Source organism: Aptenodytes patagonicus, chromosome 1 (assembly GCF_965638725.1).
Source record: "Aptenodytes patagonicus chromosome 1, bAptPat1.pri.cur, whole genome shotgun sequence".
Lineage (NCBI taxonomy): Eukaryota > Metazoa > Chordata > Aves > Sphenisciformes > Spheniscidae > Aptenodytes > Aptenodytes patagonicus.
The window spans coordinates 154,206,769-154,227,714 of NC_134949.1; the positions used below are offsets into that span (position 1 = coordinate 154,206,769).

The 20,946-nt window shown below is 42.8% G+C and overlaps 1 protein-coding gene across 1 annotated transcript; it reads right to left on the reverse strand.

Annotated features, from left to right (window-relative positions):
* Window positions 1-803: 803 nt before the first annotated feature.
* CHST10 (carbohydrate sulfotransferase 10) lies at window positions 804-19,451 on the reverse strand. Its single transcript, XM_076359569.1, has 6 exons — window positions 19,364-19,451; window positions 13,948-14,082; window positions 11,035-11,132; window positions 8,111-8,345; window positions 5,338-5,443; window positions 804-3,435 (listed from the first exon to the last, which is right to left on the reverse strand). Exons 2-6 carry the CDS (start codon window positions 14,057-14,059, stop codon window positions 2,898-2,900), a joined length of 1,089 nt encoding a protein of 362 aa, XP_076215684.1. The 5' UTR covers window positions 14,060-14,082; window positions 19,364-19,451; the 3' UTR covers window positions 804-2,897.
* Window positions 19,452-20,946: the final 1,495 nt, after the last annotated feature.

Genomic DNA, 20,946 nt, shown 5'->3' on the forward strand with positions numbered 1-20,946 from the left:
ACAAAAAGAAACAGATATGCACAAAGCAAAGATGCGAGTTTGTTTTCTGAAGCTGTAACAACAACAAGAAAAGAGAAGTTACAATCTGGGCCAGCAGTTCCCAAAATATGACATAAATATCACCTGCAGTTTGAAAGCGGTATGCAAATGACATCCGAACAGCCAAGCGACGTTCATGCATGCCACTGGGACTAAACTTGTAAAAGCCTTGTATAGAGTACAATTAAGCTAAAACAAAACACAAGCATTTAATTAGTCATAACTAGCAGGGCAAGAGCCTCCTCCCTGACACAGTATGCTCTGGCCACCCTACCTGCACCGGACCGAGATAAGGAGAACCCTACCGTACCTCACCAAGGGCTTTCGTGTTATCCAAGTTTCTGCAAGAGTCATGCCAAAATCGCGCCATCATTACTTCAGCCATGTGAGGAAAAAAAACCACACTTCTAGGAAGAAAATATAGCTCAGGAGGGTATAATTGAAAAAAGAAACTTTGTGTTTGAATTGAAGAAATGGTAATGAGTGTTCCAGTCCCAGCCTGAAAAGCGTGGGAGCACGGAGCTGGGAGAGCAGTACACACCTCTGCCAGTGTCAGTCCATAGCTCTGTCCACATTTGCTGTCAGATGGCCGAGAGAACTCAATGCAGAGAAAGCTATTAGAAAAAAATATTGTCACTCAATATTTACGTAGCACTTTCCACCTGGCAATTTTTTAAGAAATCAATACAGTAAGTAATTTACCAAGAAAAATAAAAACATACATTGGTGTTCTGTGTGATCAGTAGCATATGCTTTCAGAGGAAAACAATTCTACTTTATCTTTATTAGAATTAAACTTTAAGGCCTGAATTCACTATACATTACTCACTGTTACATTTTAAATCGGCAGAGAGGTAATCCATCAGCTCATTAGCTCCAAAATGCGTTTAACAGTACATTTTGCTAAGTTCCCATATTAAGAAAACCACAGAAAAACCTGGAGCTGTTAACATCTTTTTATCATTGGTTAAGAACTAGCAAGTTAGGGTACTGTAATCGTCGTTTTTAAAAAAAAAAAGAAAAAAAAGAAAAAATCCCACCTTCCAGCTTTGCCACCTTGGACTATTCCCTTGCTAACGATGCCCAGTTAATGATTCTCCCTTATTTCAATTAGTCTGTTGAGATCTTTCTGAAATCATTTCCAGCTACCACAGGGCTTCCTTTTTGTGGGTAGCAGCACATGTCAGCTTGGCACAGCCTTCCTTTTTCACAAGTGCAAGATGCTTCCTTGTGTTGATACAGGAAGCTATCAAAAACATACTGTGGCTGGATTTAAGAGCAGATTCCATAGCACTGGCCATCATTAGCATTTCTAGCCAGCAACATTATGCTGATCCGAAAATTAATCTTTTAGGACTAAGATTTAAAAAAATACAGTTCACATGCTTACTGTGACAGAGCAAGTCCTGTATGTCAGATACGTGGTGTCTCTCTCCCATGGCCTGCGGGATGAGGTGGCAGCGCACTGATTTTTTATTGCTGGTGAACTCAAACAAGAGACTGCTCTTTATGAGACACAATGCAAGCACAGGCAAATACGATGGCTGCATCCATTCAGTCCTGGTTTTCTTTTTTAATGCATAAAATGGGTACACAAATTTAAGTGACATTCAAACTCCTGACAAGTTGCCAACTCACCCCATTGCTAACACAAATGTTGGGCATTTTTGAGTCGGGACACCATAGCAGTGAATCACTGGAAAAATCAGGGATTCATCCTGTCTCCTTTAGCAGTAGGGAGATGAATTTTCAGAGGGGAGTAAATTTTCTGTTCTCTGAGGTACTGATCATTGAGCAAGGCTGGATATAAGAAAAAGGTAGATCGTTAATCCAAGTAACTCTAGCAGCTTTTTTATATGACGTGCCGCTTTTGTGGCTTCTTTATTAATCTTAACTGTTAGAAGACAAAACAAGTTAAATTGTGTGATATTTAGAGAGCATCACGTGACTTCTATATGTGCTCCTGCAAATACAATTAATACTTCATTTTAAATTAATTTTCCTTAAAATTTCCCTAGCAGTTTCATGTTTCTTCTATGCTCCATTTGCATCTGGTGTTCTCAGATAACTTACACAGCCAGGAGTTAAATAACATTTTGAAAATCAAAAGTAGAATTATGAGGCTCAATAGTAAGTACAGTAAACACCTGACAAAAATACAAAGACAACTGGGCTCTGGAACCAGTCCCTTTTTTAACACCTCTAAAACTTCTGTCTAATTAGGTTCATTTTGTGACAAACAAAAATGGGATTAGATCAGCATTACTGTTATTATAGCAGTATTATTATTATATTATAATATATTATAATATAATATAATAATATTATTATTAACAGAACCTAGATAATTTTACTTGTCAAGCATTTAATCCATTTTTAGTCCTGTACTGGCCTCTCATTTTCAAAGCTCATGGGAGACTACATGCCTTTCTCATGAGCATGAATCATCAAGTTCACCCACATGTCAGAGTTAACCTACAGTGAAATTGCCATCTTTATAAATACTTCACAACATTTTAAAAATGGCATTCTGTCTGGGAGAGGGAGGGGAAGACCATAGCCCATTCGATCGCCCTCTTTTTTCCTGGAGGGAAGAGGGAAGAAGTGGAATTCTGTATTTCGGATAACAGAGACTTCATTCCTAACAGATTGCAATGTCACATACTGAAAACATGGTCAGTAAACAACAACTATAAGCCCCTACTTGTTCATATATGACAAATATTTCACTGAAAAATGGAGCAACATCAAAAAGCTAGAAAACAAATGGTCATTCTCAGCTCTGTCAGTGTTGCAGCTGGTATTCACGCAGGTTTAGATTAATCCATGAGACACTTCTTCAGAGCTTATCCTAGGTGTCAGTTAAGCAAGAAATCTGGCTCCCGATAACCAAAAAGTTTAAAATCGCCTTCAAACCGCGCATAGAGGCGTCTTATGTCTCTCTTGCTAATTCCCGAAAAATACCGCTCTACTTTTGTTTTGTTGTACACCGTTATGCCTGGTGGAATTGTGGGGTACGATACCAGATGGTCTATGCCGGCTGCTTTCAAGATATACGGAGCATCGTCCTCCAGGGTTTCATGGTGTCCGATCACACTATATGTGATTTCACAGGGGGCGCAAAGTTCCACGTATGTTACCCAATGAATGATGTGGTCACCAAACTGAACATCCAGCCATCGATGGTTAGGGTCACCCAGGTAGCGCACAAAATCCTCAAACTGCAGCCCTTTGGTCTCTGTGCGATTCTTTCTATATTTACGAATGATGCCAGGAGCGATTTCATGCCGGTACCAAGGTTCAAACCGAGGATTGTGCACAAACTTGTCTTTAAATGCAGAAATAAGTCTTTCAAATGGATCTCTAACAATAAAAAACTTGAAGTATAAATTCAGTCTAAACAGAGGAAGGAAAAAAAAATAAGAAATTAAATAATTAAGGAAAGAGTTCAGCAAAGTGTTTAAAGTGCGTTTAGCAAAGACTTACAAAATGTACATAAACTCTGACCACAGACACAGCAATACGAATCTTACACCACTTGCACAGTCTATCAATATTACAATCAATAGGACTAGAAATACAATTCCTGTCTTTTTACTAACAGTTTTTGTATACAGTACAAAGTGGAAATAGTTCATCCTAGTTTTCACATTTTATTCAAACCGGAGGAGCTTAGTTTATCTCAATCCATATAAACAGGAGACGAAAGATGCTGATAAGACGCTGAAAGCTCTGAGTCAAAGATATTTTTAATGCCATGTGATCAAGCTCAAGCAGCAAAATACACAAAGGCATAGAAAAAGTGGCTTGGTGCAGCTACATGTATACAGAGGGCTGCATTTTTCACTGGCAGGTAGTTAGACAAATCACTGCTTAAGTAAAAAAAAAAAATAATTCTGGTATTTTATTTGATGTTTTGTCATGCTTTCAATAATGGCCGAGAACATTATCTTCATGAGACCACAGTTTTCAACAGAATTTCACATTTTGTTGTGATACCACTGAACTGTAATATTCTGTAGTCAGAGATTATCTGTAGGAAGAGTAAATTGAAAACAAAGTTTATTTCAGTAAATAGCTGAGAAAGGAGATTTAGAGCCCAATCCTCACTGAAGTAAGTGGATGGACTCTTTCCAGCCTCAACAGGCACTTGGATCAGCCTTCAGGTTCTCCTGACCTACTCCTAACCAGGCAGGGCTAGAGGTCAGCAAACCAGATGAACAGATCCACACCATCCCTCTCTCTGATAATGTGTTTCAGAATTCCCAACCAAACCCATGTTATGCATCTCCAGCACAACTGCTGTGGTGGGCTGACTGCGACAACCCAAATCATAATGGCATTCAGCTTCAAATACCCTAGCTATGGCTCATCACCCAGGTGAACAGTTACTTTCTACACAGGGCTGTTCACAGTGAGGGAGAATGGATCCACGTTCTCAAGAACGTGGTGACAGTATTTTCTCTTGCACACTATCAACACAATCAAGTGACACCATTTCCACAGGCTGTGATAAGTGTATTTGTACCGCTGAATACAACAAACCTTGGACTGAGCTCTACTGACAGCTGACACCACATGTATAAGGGGCTGACTCTTCAGAATGGCTTAATACACACAAAAACCACGCAAGCACAAGCTTACAAGTGTCCGCTGTCATCTTATGTCCTGTTCTCTCCATGCTGCCACCCCTTACAGGGATTATATATGGCATGGGCTCTAGTAGAGATGAGAGCAGACACAGTCAAAAATCTAGCCAAAGTAATTTAGAAGGCTCTACTGCAGAGAAGTATTTTTTTCTGCTCTGAGAAGAACCAGAAGCACCCAAACAGGAAGATAAAGTGGTTCAGCTGAACGGACAATACTCTCAGGCTAAGGAGCACTGTTTTAAACTTACCCAGCTCAATCCCAATAAGTAAATCTGCCTGTAATGACAATCTTACGCTTAGGCAGTTAAGATTTACAATAGAAGGCATCAGGGTGGACCTTCCAACTAAACCTTCCCTTCTGAAGGTCAACTATGTAACAACCAGGTATGCGCTGAACTACAGAAACCCTATATCCAGAGGGAGCTGGTTGGCTCACCTAACTGTATCACCAATTACACTGGTGTTCTCCTTCAAAGTCAGCAGGGAGGTAGTCACAGCGACATCTGTGAGGATAGCAGAATAGTGCCATAATACAAGTGCTGGAGCAGAAACCCCCTTGTCCTCAATTCCAGATGTAGACTTCAACTTGATTGTTGATAACACCACTGACTCCAAACCCCTCCCACACCCCTGAGAAGCCACTTCTTACCGTTTTTTAATTTCAGAGTCACTGAAGGAGGACAAGCGTGGAAGGCCATTCTTCTCATGGTCATGTACAATATTTTCTGGGATCTCTTCTATTGAAGAAAACGCTCCTAGACAAGTCAAAAAGAGAGAGCGAGTGAATCATTCAAGGGGGGAAAAAAAAGTGAGCACAAGCAAGCATGTGTGCCTTTGGCTGACAGCTTTTTGTTTTATCTTTCTCTTTTCTGTATTTTTAGCATTTACAGTTACTATGTTTAAAACTGTTAAGTGATGAGAGATTCTGACTGCGAAGCTGAAAACTGTTAAAATTCTTTAGGGTATGTGACATCAAGGTCCAAGACCAAATGGCCTCAAAACACTCAGAAAAGCACATTATGCAAATTGCACCAGCAATTATGTCTAAGCCTATAACTCCCCAACCTCAGTGTCCCCATTCTCTTTCCCTCTGCCCACGCATACAAATGGAGGAAGACTGAGGATTAACTCCAAAGAAGAAACCAGCTTTTTGGCTGAGTTTCTAACACCAACAAAAAATAAATGCTGTGGGCTGCTTTTGGAACGGCTTCAACACAAAAGCACTTTGCTGTCAGGATCCATGAAGTTATTTTAATGACTATGCTGTGCTGAAACAAAAATTCCAATCATACAATACTACACAGATTAAAAAGCACTAAAATTAACAATAGAAAGCCTCCAGATATTCATTTTTGCAAGCACATAAGCTGACAAGAAAAATAATGTCACTAAATTCTGATGCATTTATTTTAAGATCCTGATCCTGGAAGTTTTTATGACCTTGAGAAATATCTCATGTGGTCCCCTTAGACTTTAGGAGTAAGCCTTCACACAACAGCATCATTTCAGAGTACCAACCTGCAACAAGAACAGGGTGCTACAAAACAAGCTCTTTAGGTGAAAGCCTCTGCGGCCTTCTCTGTTCCAGAACTGCAGTGAATAATCCACACCACTCAGCTTCTCAGTTTTCTAGGTTGGTTTTTTTTTGGGGGTGGTGGTGGTTGTATTTTATTAATTTCAGTTTCCTGATTATATTTTTTGGTACTCTAGGTGAATTACATATGGACAACAGATGAGATGTCAGATTAGACAGCCTCAGAAACTGAAACCTTGCATTCATCCAGAGCAGAGATTCGGTACAAGCAGTAGCAGAGTTAGATCCCCCACAGTGCCACAGCTGCACTTCTCCACCCTGAACCTCCAAACACCACTTAAGTATTTGGACGTAAAGTATTCCCCCTCAAGTATCAGTCCTGCCTGCTAAAACTACCCAAAGAGGAGAAAGTTAGGTCAACTGCAGCGGTAGTCTTCATCAGCAGATACTAGTACACTGGCAGCTCAAGGCAGAAGAGACCAGTGTTTACATGGCAACAATTTTCTATCATTATCCAACATGCCAGAACTAGGAAACTCAAGGTGAAAGGTTCCCTGCTGTTAAGACATGAGTTATCCTCCACTCAACACAGCCAACACACCCCTGCCTGTCCTGAGCTATTCTTTGCACGTTATCTCTGTTAAGGTCTGGTAAGAGCAGGTACTTCTAGCACACTCATATAGTTTCATATTTAGTACTTTCTCGGAGGGTAGCTTTCATAGGTATTTAAGACACATGCCCATACCTATGTGCATGCATATCTTTCCCAGATTTTCAGCTCCCATCCATGTATCAAAGTTCAAACTAACATTAAAGTTTTTAAAGACATACTCCTTGCTACAAAAGTTTTGCTGAGGGACACAGTTCCTTTGCCAATTTGTGACTGTTTCCTTCCGGGTGTGCAAACTAGCTCACACAAGGTAAAGAAAACATAAAAACACAAGTGCAGAGCTGACTGTTTGCAGGGTGCTTCTAACAAGAAAGCTGGGTTTACAACGTTCAGGTTTTGCCCACATCTTGGTGAGCTATGCCACCTGCAAAACCACAGGAGGACCTCAACCGACCTGACTATATGTAGCAAATTCACAGCCCTGGTGCACAGACAGGAGGGTCTCATGTCAAACACAAAGGTGTGTTATGTTAAATACTATCAAGTTAAGGTTATGTGTGCAGGTAGTGGTACAATAGAAAACCCTGAGGAAATGAGTTATTTTTATTGGCATACCAGGCTACTAGAAGAGGATGGTAGGCTACATATAGACAGGCAGCGTTCACCCTGTAGATCGTTATTCAAACACACTAGTCCCTTTACTCCTTCTTTTACAGTCTTCTATAACATACCTTTGTTGACCAAACTATTGCCTTAAGCACCTCAGAATCTTCGTAACTCCTATGATGGCTCGCTAATAGCACATACACAAGATTTCAGCAGTACAGACCAACAGCAGCTTCCAAGTTTTAACTAGCTTTCTTCATGGCTAAAAACCCCTAGTTAAAAGTCACTGGCCTCAAGTCAGAAATTTTATATTATTGTTTCTTAGGGAATTGTGATACCTTGTAATTTACTTGTTTCAAATTCTAGAAATTAGTGCCACTCCTTCAAAGATAACAAATCTACCTGCCACATGCATATGGGTACTCTTTCATGACTCAAATCACTTTTGAGCCAAGTAATAACAACGCTTATTTGCACAGAAAGAACAGGTGTATTTTCTTTAAAAGAGATGTTTTGAAAGGACTAGAAGCAACTGTCAAGAACGAAAGGCTGAAATTAAGTATCAGTGCACAGAAAAGCAGAAAGAATCCATTTTTGTGTTGTCCCAGTTGGACCAATTCTGTTCTTTCCTCCTCCTCAAAGAAATCCACACACCCACAGCAGAGTAGATACCATTTAAAACGATCAAGACTTTTTTCCACTGAGTGTTGCCCACTTTTGGCGTCTGACAAAACAGGATCTTGTGCTTGTCACACACAAATATTCGGTCCAAGACGAATTTGGAAACTGCAGTGTGAGAGAGATTTCTCAATGCAGTGTCTCTGCAGACATTCCTGAGAAGCTCAAGTCTTTCCATATGAACCAGGGGTTGGCGGATCAGATTTCCAGAAAAAGCTTTTCCAGTTGGCTTTATGAAATGCAGAGGGGAAAGAAAAAAAAAAAAGTGCAAGAATTTAGTTTTCAGATCAAATTCTAAAGTATAAAAATCCCCAAACTGTGCATTCTAACGACTCCCAGATTCACGATTAAAACATTGCTATGTATTAACTAAAGAAGTAGCACACAGTTTCCTTCCTGTGCTGCTGCTGTACACATTGGTTTGAGTCTTAAGTCATTACGTAGTAGTTAACAGTAGCACAGTAGTAAGAGCTTTTCCATACAACAATTTAAGTCTGCTGCAGAGCAGCAGGGTCTTATCTGTGCGGATACAATATGCCTTGACCAAATATTGGAACTCCCACAAAGCTTCAACAGCAAGTAAGAAAGCTTCTGAGGGGCCGGGACAGGAATTTCAACAGAAATTAAGCTTTAATCTCTGAGAGGATGGGGCTTAGGGATATTGATCCATCTGGCTGGGAAAGAAGAATTTAGGATAAAAGTTCTGTGTTGTTTTCTAGCACTTGTAGGCATTCAGTGTTTCCATTTATCCAAGCTCCAGCAAAGTCGACAAAAATTCACACAATGAGTATCAGCGCTTCCTGTGGCAAGTGAGAGAAGTAGGCAAGACTCCTCTCCCCAAAAATGGATGAACTGTTTGATATGTCTCATTTTTCTGAGACTAAGACAGGAACCACGACCAACTCTGTCTCAAAATTAGTGGGGAGAGAAGAAAAAGGAGCTTGTCTGATTAACAGGTGATGGGAAATTTTAAATTTCTACTGACAAATCTTCCCCCTTCCGCTAATTGATTTACATAGTTGGCAATCCCCAGTATCAATACAGACTAGGGGATGTACTGATTGAGAGCAGCCCTGCAGAGAAGGACTTGGGGGTACTGGTGCATGAAAAGCTGGACATGAGCCAGCAGTGTGCACTTGCAGCCCAGAAGGCCAACTGTATCCTGGGCTACATAACAAGAAGTGTGGCCAGCAGGTCGAGGGAGGTGATTCTGCCCCTCTACTCTGCTCTGGTGAGACCCCACCTGGAGTACTGCGTCCAGCTCTGGAGCCCTCAGCATAGGAAAGACACGGACCTGTTGGAGCGGGTCTAGAGGAGGGTCACAAAAATGATCAGAGGGCTGGAGCACCTCTCCTGTGAGGAAAGGCTGAGAAAGTTGGGGTTGTTCAGCCTGGAGAAGGGAAGGCTCCGGGGAGACCTTATTGTGGCCTTTCAATGCTTACAGGGGGCTTATAAGAAAGACAGAGAAAGACTTTACCAGGGTCTGTAATGACAGGACAAGGGGGAACGGTTTTAAACTAAAAGAGGGTAGGTTTAGATTAGATATACAGAAGAAATTCTTTACTATGAGGGTGGTGAGGCACTGGAACAGGTTGCCCAGAGAAGCTGTCAATGCCCCATCATTGGAAGTGTTCAAAGTCAGGTTGGACAGGGCTTTTAGCAACCTGATCTAGTGAAAGATGTCCCTGCCCAAGGCAGGGGATTGAGCTAGATGATCTTCAAATGTCCCTTCCAACCCAAACCATTCTGTGATTCTATGATTTTAGGTACAGTGTCCAAGCTACACATGAAAAAGGAATGATTTTACTTTTTGTCCCAATCCTCCATAAGGAAAAAAAAAATCTCATTCTGCTTTTTCTGTTTGTTACTCTTCTCCAATATCCCCTGGTCATAATGTAATCTGAACAGCCTGACAGATTGCTTATCTGTCAAAACAATTCCTTTTGCATACAACCAGGATTAATATTATTGTTCTGTGTTTCATGCTGTCGGGAAGTCAAAAGGGAATAGTTTTAGATCCAGAAACCTTATTATCCTTTTCCATACACGTAAAGGAAGATATTAAAACTCACTACACAGATCTGCCAGCCTTCCACGGAACAAAGTGTTTCGCCCAAGTATTTTGAGGATAACTTAAATTTCAGGTTTTTTACATATGAAAACAAAAAGTGTCATGTTTATACAGAAGCCTACCTTCCATGCTGCATCACAAAAATACTCTAAACGTAAGGTGACTTATCTAACCAATGGAAAAAAAAAAATTGGCCTTAGTCCACCGTGCAACTAGTCTCAAATTTACACTTGCATTAGGGATTTTCAGACTTTCCCTGTATATTAGCAGGCACCACATTTGTTCTGCTTTATCGCTGAAAGCACAGAAATATGCATCTAAAGGATCAACTGGTATTGAATACTATTGTGTTCATGTTCTACTTTGGAAAAATGCTGAGATGCGAAGCACAAAGAGCCCAAAACATGAAAAAGAAATGGAGACTGATAAAAAAACCAGAGAGACTGGGCAGAGAACTAAGAGAATAAACAAGACACAGGCTTGCCCTCAAGAACCACGAACCTGATGGCTACGGCAAGGCAGAATACCAGTAATCCAAAACTGGGCCATTATATTAAAAAGGCTAGCAAAAATGACTGTCCTGACTTGATAAAGGAGTACTGTAATGATTTTCTCCTAGAAATGGAAACACATTAAGTTGAATCATTCACATGAAATAAGACAGCAGGTTACCGTAACAAACTAGCTTTGTGAAGCTAAAATTAATTCTGTTGGCTCTATCTAAATAGAACAGGCTGAATAAATAATTCCTGTGTAGCAATTCCTTTTAACAACAGGAAGCCCTTACTTAATCTCTTATTTTCTCTCACTCTTTAATACATGTAACCCTTATCTCAACAGTATGCACCTGGAATTCTTCAGGCCAATGTTTTTCCTTTGGCACATGCACCTCCTCCACTTTTGTCACAGCTGTCAGTATCAATGGCTCTTGCTTGGCACCATAGCCTAAGGAAGGAAGAGAGATAAGAGCATTACAGAATGGGAGGGGAAGGCAACTATTTCTGCTTTACAACTAACACAACTGAACGTCACTTTCTGTATTAAGCTTACAAAACATTAGGATTTGTTTCCAAATGGGAAGGTACTAGACAAGACAGGAGACAGACTATGAACATTTTAAAGGACGTATTGTATGGGAATTTTGGATGCAACTTCAGTTGAGTTTTATCAAAGAAACATGTCCATTATCTTTTATTTTGGTCTTTTTTAAACAAACTGTGCAGAGTCATGGAAATCATAAATTCAAGTATCATGATTGGTAGACAATTGAGTGTAACTATATGGACTTGACAGTATGAGATTTTTATTTTTCAATAAACTTCCCAAAGCATGTCCAAATAAAAAGCTTAATCTGTCAGGTTTCTCCCTCCCCTCATATTAGTAGATAGGTTTCTTCTGTTGTAAACTCTGAGACATTACCAGAATAGAAGTGCCATTAAGGACCACCTTTTATTTCTTTGGTGCTCTAAGTAAACACCTCTAACCAGCAATAAATGCAAGATCCGCTCTTCCTTTATTACTGGACTGATGGCCTTCCTTAGAGACTGCCACGACGAAAGAACAAACTCAGCTGATACTCTTGGTTTTTAATGATTTTTGGGCAGCTAATAGTTTGAGACCAAATTAAAATAGGTAAGGGAAGAACCCTCTGCATCTTTTGCAATTGGTATGCTAGAAGAAAACTGAAAAATAACACAAGACTGTAGCTTTACTTTACATGGTGCGGAAAGACCAAAAATAATTTGAAGCAGCTTTCTCTAACCAGAAAGCAAAAAGAACATGATTTCTCCCTGAAAATTTATTTCCATCCACATTGGACTACTTTCCCCTTCATATAGTTTCTTCTATGAATAATCTTTCTTCGTCTGCATCCACAGTGGCTTACTGTTTTATGGTCGAGAAAATGTGTGTAGTGCCTATGTCCTTTTCTTAAGGGAGTACTCTACTCTGCCTACACTGGATTTTAACAAAGGGCACGCGTGGAAAAGCAAGTTAAAACTGAAAACAACGTAAGCATCCAAGCAATCAGCTACAGTAAATATTGTTGTGCACAGACTTACTTCACAGTATCCTTTTGTAAAATCAAAGTAATCTGACTCAGTGAAAGAGCAGTTAAAGTATCCTTCATTATCCCTGGGTAAAAGCATGCCTGCAGATGCTACTAGAGATGATCGACAGAAACTTGCTCCTTCTCATTAAGAAGTTCCTATTGCTCATGCACCCTAGACATCAGTAAAAGGCTTAAACAAAAGAACATTGATTCATTGAGCATCTGCTGGTTTTGTTCTAGCTGCTAAGTAGACACATCCAAATAAGGAAAATTTCTGACAAGCCATATTTTGTTAAGTCTAGAAGAGTTCCTCCAGGATTGGCCATCCTGTTAGGACTGTCTCCAAAATTCTGTTGGTATATTCAAATTACTTCCCTTCATTAGTCCCAGTACAAACACTGGTATCTCCAACACATACATACACTTAACCACAGTCATGCCTTTGCAGGACTGGAGCTTAAGAAATTATACAACTTTCTGCTCAGAGAACTATTCAAAGGGGAAGGAAGATTCAGCATAGACAAAAAAAAAAACCAGAAAGAAAAAAATTGGCAAGCCAACATAATAAAAAGCAAGTAAATGCAAAGGGTGTACTCTAGTAATTTTTTTTTAAACTACATTTTAATCCTCCTGACAAATTCTGATGTAAAGAACCACTCAAAGAATACCTGAGCTGGGAAACAAGAGTTGGCATAGAATGAAATACTGGAAGATTTAACTACCTAACATAAGACCAGCTTATCTGCTGATGTACTAGGGCTCAAAACCAGCTGGGACCAAGGAAAGCTAAGTTAGCCTACAGTTCTCATCTGTAAGACTTGCTGAATAAATATTCACATAAAGGTATGCTATTTAAAAAGATACACCTAATATATTTATCCACTATCAAGTCACTGAAACAAATGGCACTAGTGATGTCAGCTCTTCAGAAGTTACACATTTTTCGCGTATCTTAGGAAGATGTGGAAATACAGATCTCTTAGGACTGTAAGTCATGTCATCACCTTCACCCTAAACTCTCTGTAGGATGCTTTTGTAACAGTAGCTCCTCAGCAGACAGAAAACTGTAACATGCTGTGTGGGGCCATCAAATGGCTTAAATTCCTCATCAGCTTAATACCATCTGGGCTACTTAAGCTAAGCAAAAGCCTATAAGCTGTTTCTCAGTCAAACAGCAGAGGATAAAACTGAATGCAAGAAGCAGGGCGGAGGTGGCTAGGCTGAGTGCATTGCAAATGAAATAAAACTTTCCACAAGTTTTACATAATACTGCGGCCACAGGACAAGCAGTCACAAGAGGACAGAAACTAGTATCATGTGAAATGAACCCTTTAATTCCTTGTGAATATCCTTTGTCTTTAAACAGGTAATTGTGCTCCGTTGTTTTGCACGTGACTTCTGCTCCTAGTAGATCAAGACACTGAAACTGAGCGTGTTTGAAAAAGCGGACCTCACAAGACAGTACTGCCAAACACGATCCCCTCTGCTCTTAACCGCAAACAAAAAAGGCACGATATTAGTTTTGCAGACTTCTACCAAGAAAAGCAGAAACTGAATACCAGCACTGTTACTTCTAGGAACGTAGTTGTTCTGTTCTCAATCCTACTGAAGAAGTGGTAACATGCCGAGAACTACTCTGCACAGGAAGAGTATTTGTGTGAAGCACTATTCAATTTTCTGTTTCACATCAAACATTAAAGTTGAACTTACCATCTGGGTCTTTAAAAGTCAATGTGATAAACTTGCTAGCAACCATGAACATGAATATCACCCAAAAGCATGCAGCTAGCAGCAGCCACTGGTGGTGCATGTTGTCAGACATGAGCCATATAAAGTTGTTGCTTCCTGTTTGACAGAGGAAAGATTGACACATTAATTATTTTTGTTACCGTTTAGAAAAATACTTTCCAGAACCAAAATGACAAAACTCTTATATGTATGTGTGTCATAAAACATAGCAGTAGATTTCACTTCTTTTTGTCCTTTTGGCTGTTTTTTTTAACCAATGTTAAGGCTGAGGCAACGTAACCGTCGGCTGCTATCAAAGAGAGGCTTCACTCCTCCTTCACCCCCACATACACATTCCCAGTCCCCTCCTTGTGCTGGCAATAGCACTGTCTGCCTGACTGCTCAGGGAGACAGACCAGCAAACCCCCCAGTTTGTTTAAAGTGTAGTTTATTTTTTGATTTAACTTTGCAAGACGGCTCACTGTAGGAAAAGAAGGGAGAATGAAGAAAGCTGCCCTCTCGGTGGTAGCTAGTCAGCAGATCAACCAAGCTATAACACTAACAGTATTCTTAATTATCCCAAGTCAGCTCATGACATAAAACATGTACTCCTCCCCTGCCTAGCCTACATGAATTACAGGCTGGACACTACTGAGCCAGAACACTAAGCTTAACCTGACATAATATCTAAATACATTAATGTCTCTTTTTATCTTGTCACTTTTATTGCCAGCAAAGCATCAACCATAGGTTCTGGAAGATTTTTTTTATTTCCATCATGCTAAGCACTATCCACATAAATAGTAAACAAGGTTTCCTTGCAGCAGTGCCTACTACCTGTAGCTGCATCCTTGCAGGTAAGCCTTAAAGATAGGACTTCCCCAGGAGGGCAGGAAGGGTTACCCAAACAATTGAGACGGCAGATTTAATGTGCAAAGAAACCACAGGTAGTGACTGAATCCAAGCAGAGTGAGGATGAGGATACTGCACAATATTACAAACACATGGTGTCTGCCCTTCCTTGCAGTTTCTAAGTTTGCTGGAGTGCTCTGAGCACTTCTTAGTTTGATTTTGGAAACTGTAATCCTAATAAATTATTTTTTATGGTTAAAAGTTAAGATGCAATATAAGGAAACCAATTACAAAAAAGATTTAAGTCCCTAGCCATTAAGAGAAATGTATAATTTTAAGCTACATCTTTTGCTGAATTTCCAGCTTCTGATGGGCAGTGCACCCAGGGAAGCACTGGGGCTGACACCGAGTATCTGTGAAAGCCCCACTGCAAAATTTAAGCTTCCATAACTTAAAAAAAAAAATCAAAACCACACACCACCAACAAAAACCTAACAGCAAACATCACTGCCTACCTACCAAAACCTGAGACTCCTCAGGCTTGAATATTTATCTTGCAAAAATAAAGCGCCATTGTCTCAGTTGTTGCTGGAGAGATAAGACACCTGAGGGCCTGAACTCAGGTGCTGGCAAGTTCAAATGTAAGCGAATGCTTCCTTTTGAGGATTCATATAACATAACTTCAGAACACTTAACCAAAGAGGATATAACACAAAATCTCATACAATGAGATTCTCCTAACAATCCGGAGAGGTTTGTGCTTGTAGCCTCAGGAAGAACAAAAAACCAAAAACACCCACATAGCTAGCAATAGGATCAAACTCACTCCTAAAGTAGCCACATGCAACTTCAATGAGAGTCACATCCGCATGGTTTGTGATCACACTTTCTATACAGCCACTTAGTGAATTGCCAGGGAATAACAGAGATGCCCCCATTCCCAGCTAAGATGCTAAAAACATGCTAGTTAATACTTCTAAGCAAACTTTGTATTAAGTTTTTCAGTCATATACCAGCGTTCCACCTTTTTTGTTCCCACAAAGCTTCAACAACCAAAGTGAGCCTGGTTTTGATGTTGTTTCAGCATGTCCACCTGCAACATCAGTACTACTGCTACAGGTGCTGATCCCTTTTCCAACCAGCTTTTGCCTTCCAGCAATGCAAATGTTTCCAGGAAGGTTTCTCACTGTAGCTGACAGAAGTGAAAGTCTTCAGGGCGTGTCGAAAGCCTGTGCAGGCAGACAAGCAGTTCAAAACAGATTTGCGACCCTAAGGATGTATGTGAAATGGGTGAGAGGAGGAAAAGAACAGAGTATCTCCAATTAAAAAAACAGAATTCATAATTTTTAGCTAGGATGGCAGTGTTCAGGCCTATTTTTATTTTCTCAGTGCAGTATTTTTAGTTTGGCTTCTGAGAGGTCCCTTTTTTCCTTCTTTTATGATTTCATTTTTAAGTACTTCCCCTAAAAACATGGCATTTAGGTAAAGAGATGCATCAACTGTCTTCTGGACAATTACAGGTGCTGTGACCTCCATAAAGATGGTATTTGTCATCTCCCATTTTCTGCTGCAATTCCCTAGCTGCCAACTGAGCATGCAATGTCCAAGACACGTTATTCTTCAACAACGAAAACTGTTGGCCAGGAAGGGCAAATAATACGGTGTGAATTCTAGAACACTGACCTCTTTCCAGCTAAGTAGTTCAAAAGTTACTCTCATCCTACCACTGCACTAGTGCAAAACTTGCCCTAAGATTCATGCTGAAAACCACCAGGTCTCAAAGGTCCTCATTTTTCAGTCTGCCACAACATCCACCATCTCCCATTTAGAACACTGAAATTTATCACCTTTGCTTTCAGACATCACAATAATTTGGAAAACTTTCCAACTGCCACAAATGAGAAAAGTGCAAAATAGATGTCAGGACACAAAACATAGCAACGATATTTTTACTTTTTTTACTCTGCTAAAACCGTGAGAACCATTCAACATTTAAAATGCAATTTTAACCTGTCTTCAAGGCAGCAGACTGACAGAAGTTTGCAGAGAAGATTCTGCAGGAGGAAAACCTCTTTCTAACCATCAACTGCAGGCTTTTCAGAGACATGACAAATGGTCTGGACCAGACCCTTCTGTCTAACCCAGTACATTTGTTCTACATCAAGAATGATAGAAATGGCCTCCAACATTCACAGCATCCCTGCTAGTCTGCCCGCTTTTATAATGGTGATGGATGCACACCATTCAGTAAGGATTATTGATCTATATCCCCTAATGTAATTTATGTATTGGATTTCTAAGAAGTTGTGTTAAATGACATGGGGAAAGCAGTTCCCATATGCTCTGACCTGAAAAACAGTTAGTGCACACAGGACCCTGCTGTCAGATCCCGTGCTGTAGGGACAAGAGAACAACATTTCAGCCAAAGACACCTATGAGCGGTACACTACTTACCTCAAGGACTGGACTCTGAGACCAGAAAGGGGACAGAGTTGCAATCACATCCCTAACAACCACCACGATTACCCTTCAATACGTTGAAGCAGAGAGGATAATATTAACCAGTTTTGTCTACTTCTCTTTTTATGCGCACAGCAGTTCTGCAACCATACTCATTGATGCAAGAGTCTTGTCAGAGGATTTATCATAACGTAATTACAATGGCTGGCACTTTTACTCACTTCTAGCATCCTAAACAAAACTACATCTGTATCAGCAGCTCATTACCTATCTCAAGAAGCAGGACTGTTCAAAATTATATACAGGAGTAACTCAACTATTATGCTCACTTAAATGCAATGACCAGTAATGTTTTTAAGATAACATCTTTATGTCGTTTCCCTTTCTCTAGCTTCTTTTAATATTTTTATTGTTTTCACATAAGGAAGTTGCACTTCCTGTTGTATCTCCAATCTTACTGCATCTCTGTCACCTCTCCTGTTACTTATTTTCTAGTGAATACATGTACTAACTTCTGTTTTTTCTCTTTAATAGCTTCCAAATGTGTCTTTTACTTCTTGCCTAAAGCATTTTTTCTTTACAAGTAGAAAAAACAAGAAAGCTGTTGAAGGTTTAGTCCGTTTTCTCACATTGAAATATGCAGGGATTTTTCAGGTTGCTTCTTCTCCCTCTTATTGCAATTCTATGCTTTTTAGGAGCACAAGATCCCCCAAATCCCTCTCTCCATCCATTCCTCTGTCCTTCCCTCCCTGGACTACTTACCCCAAAGACACACGGTCACATAACCCTCAGATCAGCCAGATGCCAGTTTTGCATGAGCAAAAATGGGATGACAAACACACACACAAACACGAACAAAAAATCAGGATACAAAGCATGGCAGGCTTGACCCATGGCCTGCAAGTAATGTGTTACCTGGAAAAACCACCCGCGCTTTGTGGAAGACTGCTGTTCTTCATGTGAACGACAGGACAAAGCGTAGAAGATTTAAACAACATTAAAACTCAGTGCATGGCCCCTGCTTTGCAGCTTATGCTGTTTGGATAGGGGCACCTTGGCAGGATAGTCCCTGCACGCATCGTGAATGACAGCGGCACACCGGTAGTCTCGAACTACCAACTGCTTGCCCATCAGCACATGACTAATGATGTAATTTGAAATGGAACTGGTAACGAAGGCCAAACAACAGTTAGCTGGGATACCTAATCCATTTTCATTAAGGCCTCCTTTGTGTTACCTTAAAGTTAAGAGATCCGGACAATTTCTTACACTTTTTAAAAAAATTTTGGACTAAAAACTATGACACACTCCTTTGGTAAGTCGCGTGGTGCTGCTGAATGTTACAACGTACATTATAACGGGCATTTCTGAAAGCTGCCTACTTCCTAAGGCTTTCCTCCACCCCGACGGCACTAACAGGCCTATCGCCTCTGCCACCGCTGGAGAGCAGAGTCCTCCCTGAGCACGCACAATTCACCTGTCAGCAGGAAGAAAACCAACCACCGGAGCAGCAGCCCCTGCAACACCTCCGCCCGGGGCAGGCTCAGCGTGCGCCAGCCCCACGGCCCCAGACCGGGCACGAACGGGACCCTGCCTCCCCACCCAGCACACCCGCGCCCTGGTTGACAGACACCGGCTCCAACTCCACAGGCACCCCACGGTCTTCACAGCTGGGAACGGCAGCTCTTTCCCCAGCACCGGGGCTTCCCGGGGGCTCCGTTCGCTGCCCAAGGGGGGGATAAAAACAGAGGGGTCCCCGCCAGGAAGACGGGACGCGGCCGTGGTCTGACCGGCACGGGATGAGCCGAGGCAAAGCTCACCCACAGCCCACGAGCCGGGCTCCGGGCGCACCGACTGGGCTAAACAGGCGTAAACTTTTCCCGTTCCCGAGCAGGAAGCAGGGCGGGCTTCCCCTCACCGCCGGCAGGTAGAAACAGACGCCCGCAGCGCCCGCTGGCTTCCCCACCCGACCGGCCGGAGAAGCCTCTTCCCGGAGCTGCCGGCCGCCAGGCCTCCCCCCGCAGCCCCGGCCCGGCCCCGCCCAGGGGTACCGGGCCTCCCTCGCAGCACCCCCTCCCCGGCTTACCGGCCCTCCAGCGTCGCTCCCCGCAGCTTCGGCCCCCCGCGGCGGGGCGCCGCTCCTGCCGGGGGCCCGCCTCACTCGGCGGCGCGGCCGGCCCGCTCAGGCGGCCCCGGCTGCGGCTGCTGCTGCATCCCCCCCCGCCCGGCTGCGGGCGGCGGCGGCAACGGCGGCGCCTCCCCGCCCCCGCTCAGCCCCTGCTGCCGCCGCCCGGCCCTGCCGCCGCCGCCGCCTCCATTTCCTCCCGCCGCGGGCAGGCCTCGGCCTCGGCCGCGCCCCCAGCCCCGCCGCCGGGAAGGAGAGGAAGGTGAAGGCCGCCGCGGGGACTGCTCGGCTCGGCTCCGAGGAGACGCAGCGCCGCGTCCGGCCGCCCGGAGGCGGGCGGGAGGGAGGGATGGGGGGCGGGCTGCGCTCCCCGCTTCTCCCCGCCCCGCCTCGCCTCGCCCCAGCGGGAGCGGGGCGCCTCAGCCGGCGGGCCGGGTGCGATCCCCGGCGAGGAGGGCGGCGCTGTCACTGGTCGGCCTCAATCCCCTCCTCGTCGCCCAGCCCCGCCGCAGGCCCCAACCCCGGCCCCCGCCTTCCCGCCGCGGCCCCCCGCCGCCCCCAGTGGCTTCCAGTTTTCGCAGGGTGGTTGGTGCTTCGTGGCGGGGCCCACAGCCAGCGCTCACCTGGACTCGCGTATATAAGTGTGTTTCTTTTTCTGTTAAAAATATCTTTAATAGGTCCCTAATGCTCGTGTTTCAAAAAAAGGAGGCTGAAAATGCGACTTTTGTGCACCTGCAGGACTCCAATACCCACAAATCCCATCAAAACCAGGTGCTGGTGATGGGTCTATTTTTAACAGCTATTTAAACAACTCCTTTTGGGGACGTATCGCAGTGCGTAGCTGTAGGGATGTGTTGCAGTGCTGAGGCGGTGTTTCCTAAACTCTGCAGAAATGAAGCTCAAACGGTGGAGCAGGACCCTCTGGACAGTGCCTGGAGGAAGGGGCAACAGCGGAGCAAAGCCACCCTATTTTAAACCTCATTGAACACTGAGGCGCTGTGGACACATCTTCCAGTATGAAATCAGGTGATGCAACACAGAGGATGGCCTTTATCACCTGACCCCAAAACATGTGCTCCTGTTACCTGACGCAGCACAAAAACTGTCCTGTAGTATGTCCTCTTGTGTCTGGTCACCAGAATTGATTTGCCCACTGGGAACTGGTAAATTGAGTGGGGGGCACAGGGAACTCCCATCTTTCAGATGAAGAATCAGAATAAACAGCATCCTACAGACAGTTTTGTTGATCAGTCCAGACTAGTCATACAGGCATGCTGCATGAGAAGCCCTTGCTTCCAGCCTTCATCTCTTCTTCCATCTCTGCATCTTATTCCCAAGTATGTTCCGTCCTTGGAAAGACCCACACAAACAGGATAATTTTGAGCACAGTGATGGGAGAGGTGGGAGTCCCAAAATCCACACAAGGAAGAAAACATGACCGAGAAATCTAAGTAGATTTTTAGGCTTTGGGGAATGATCCCTGAATTCCAGTCTGATGTCCACGCTATGCAGGGTTGGCCCCCTCTGCAGTAGACTGTTGCAGT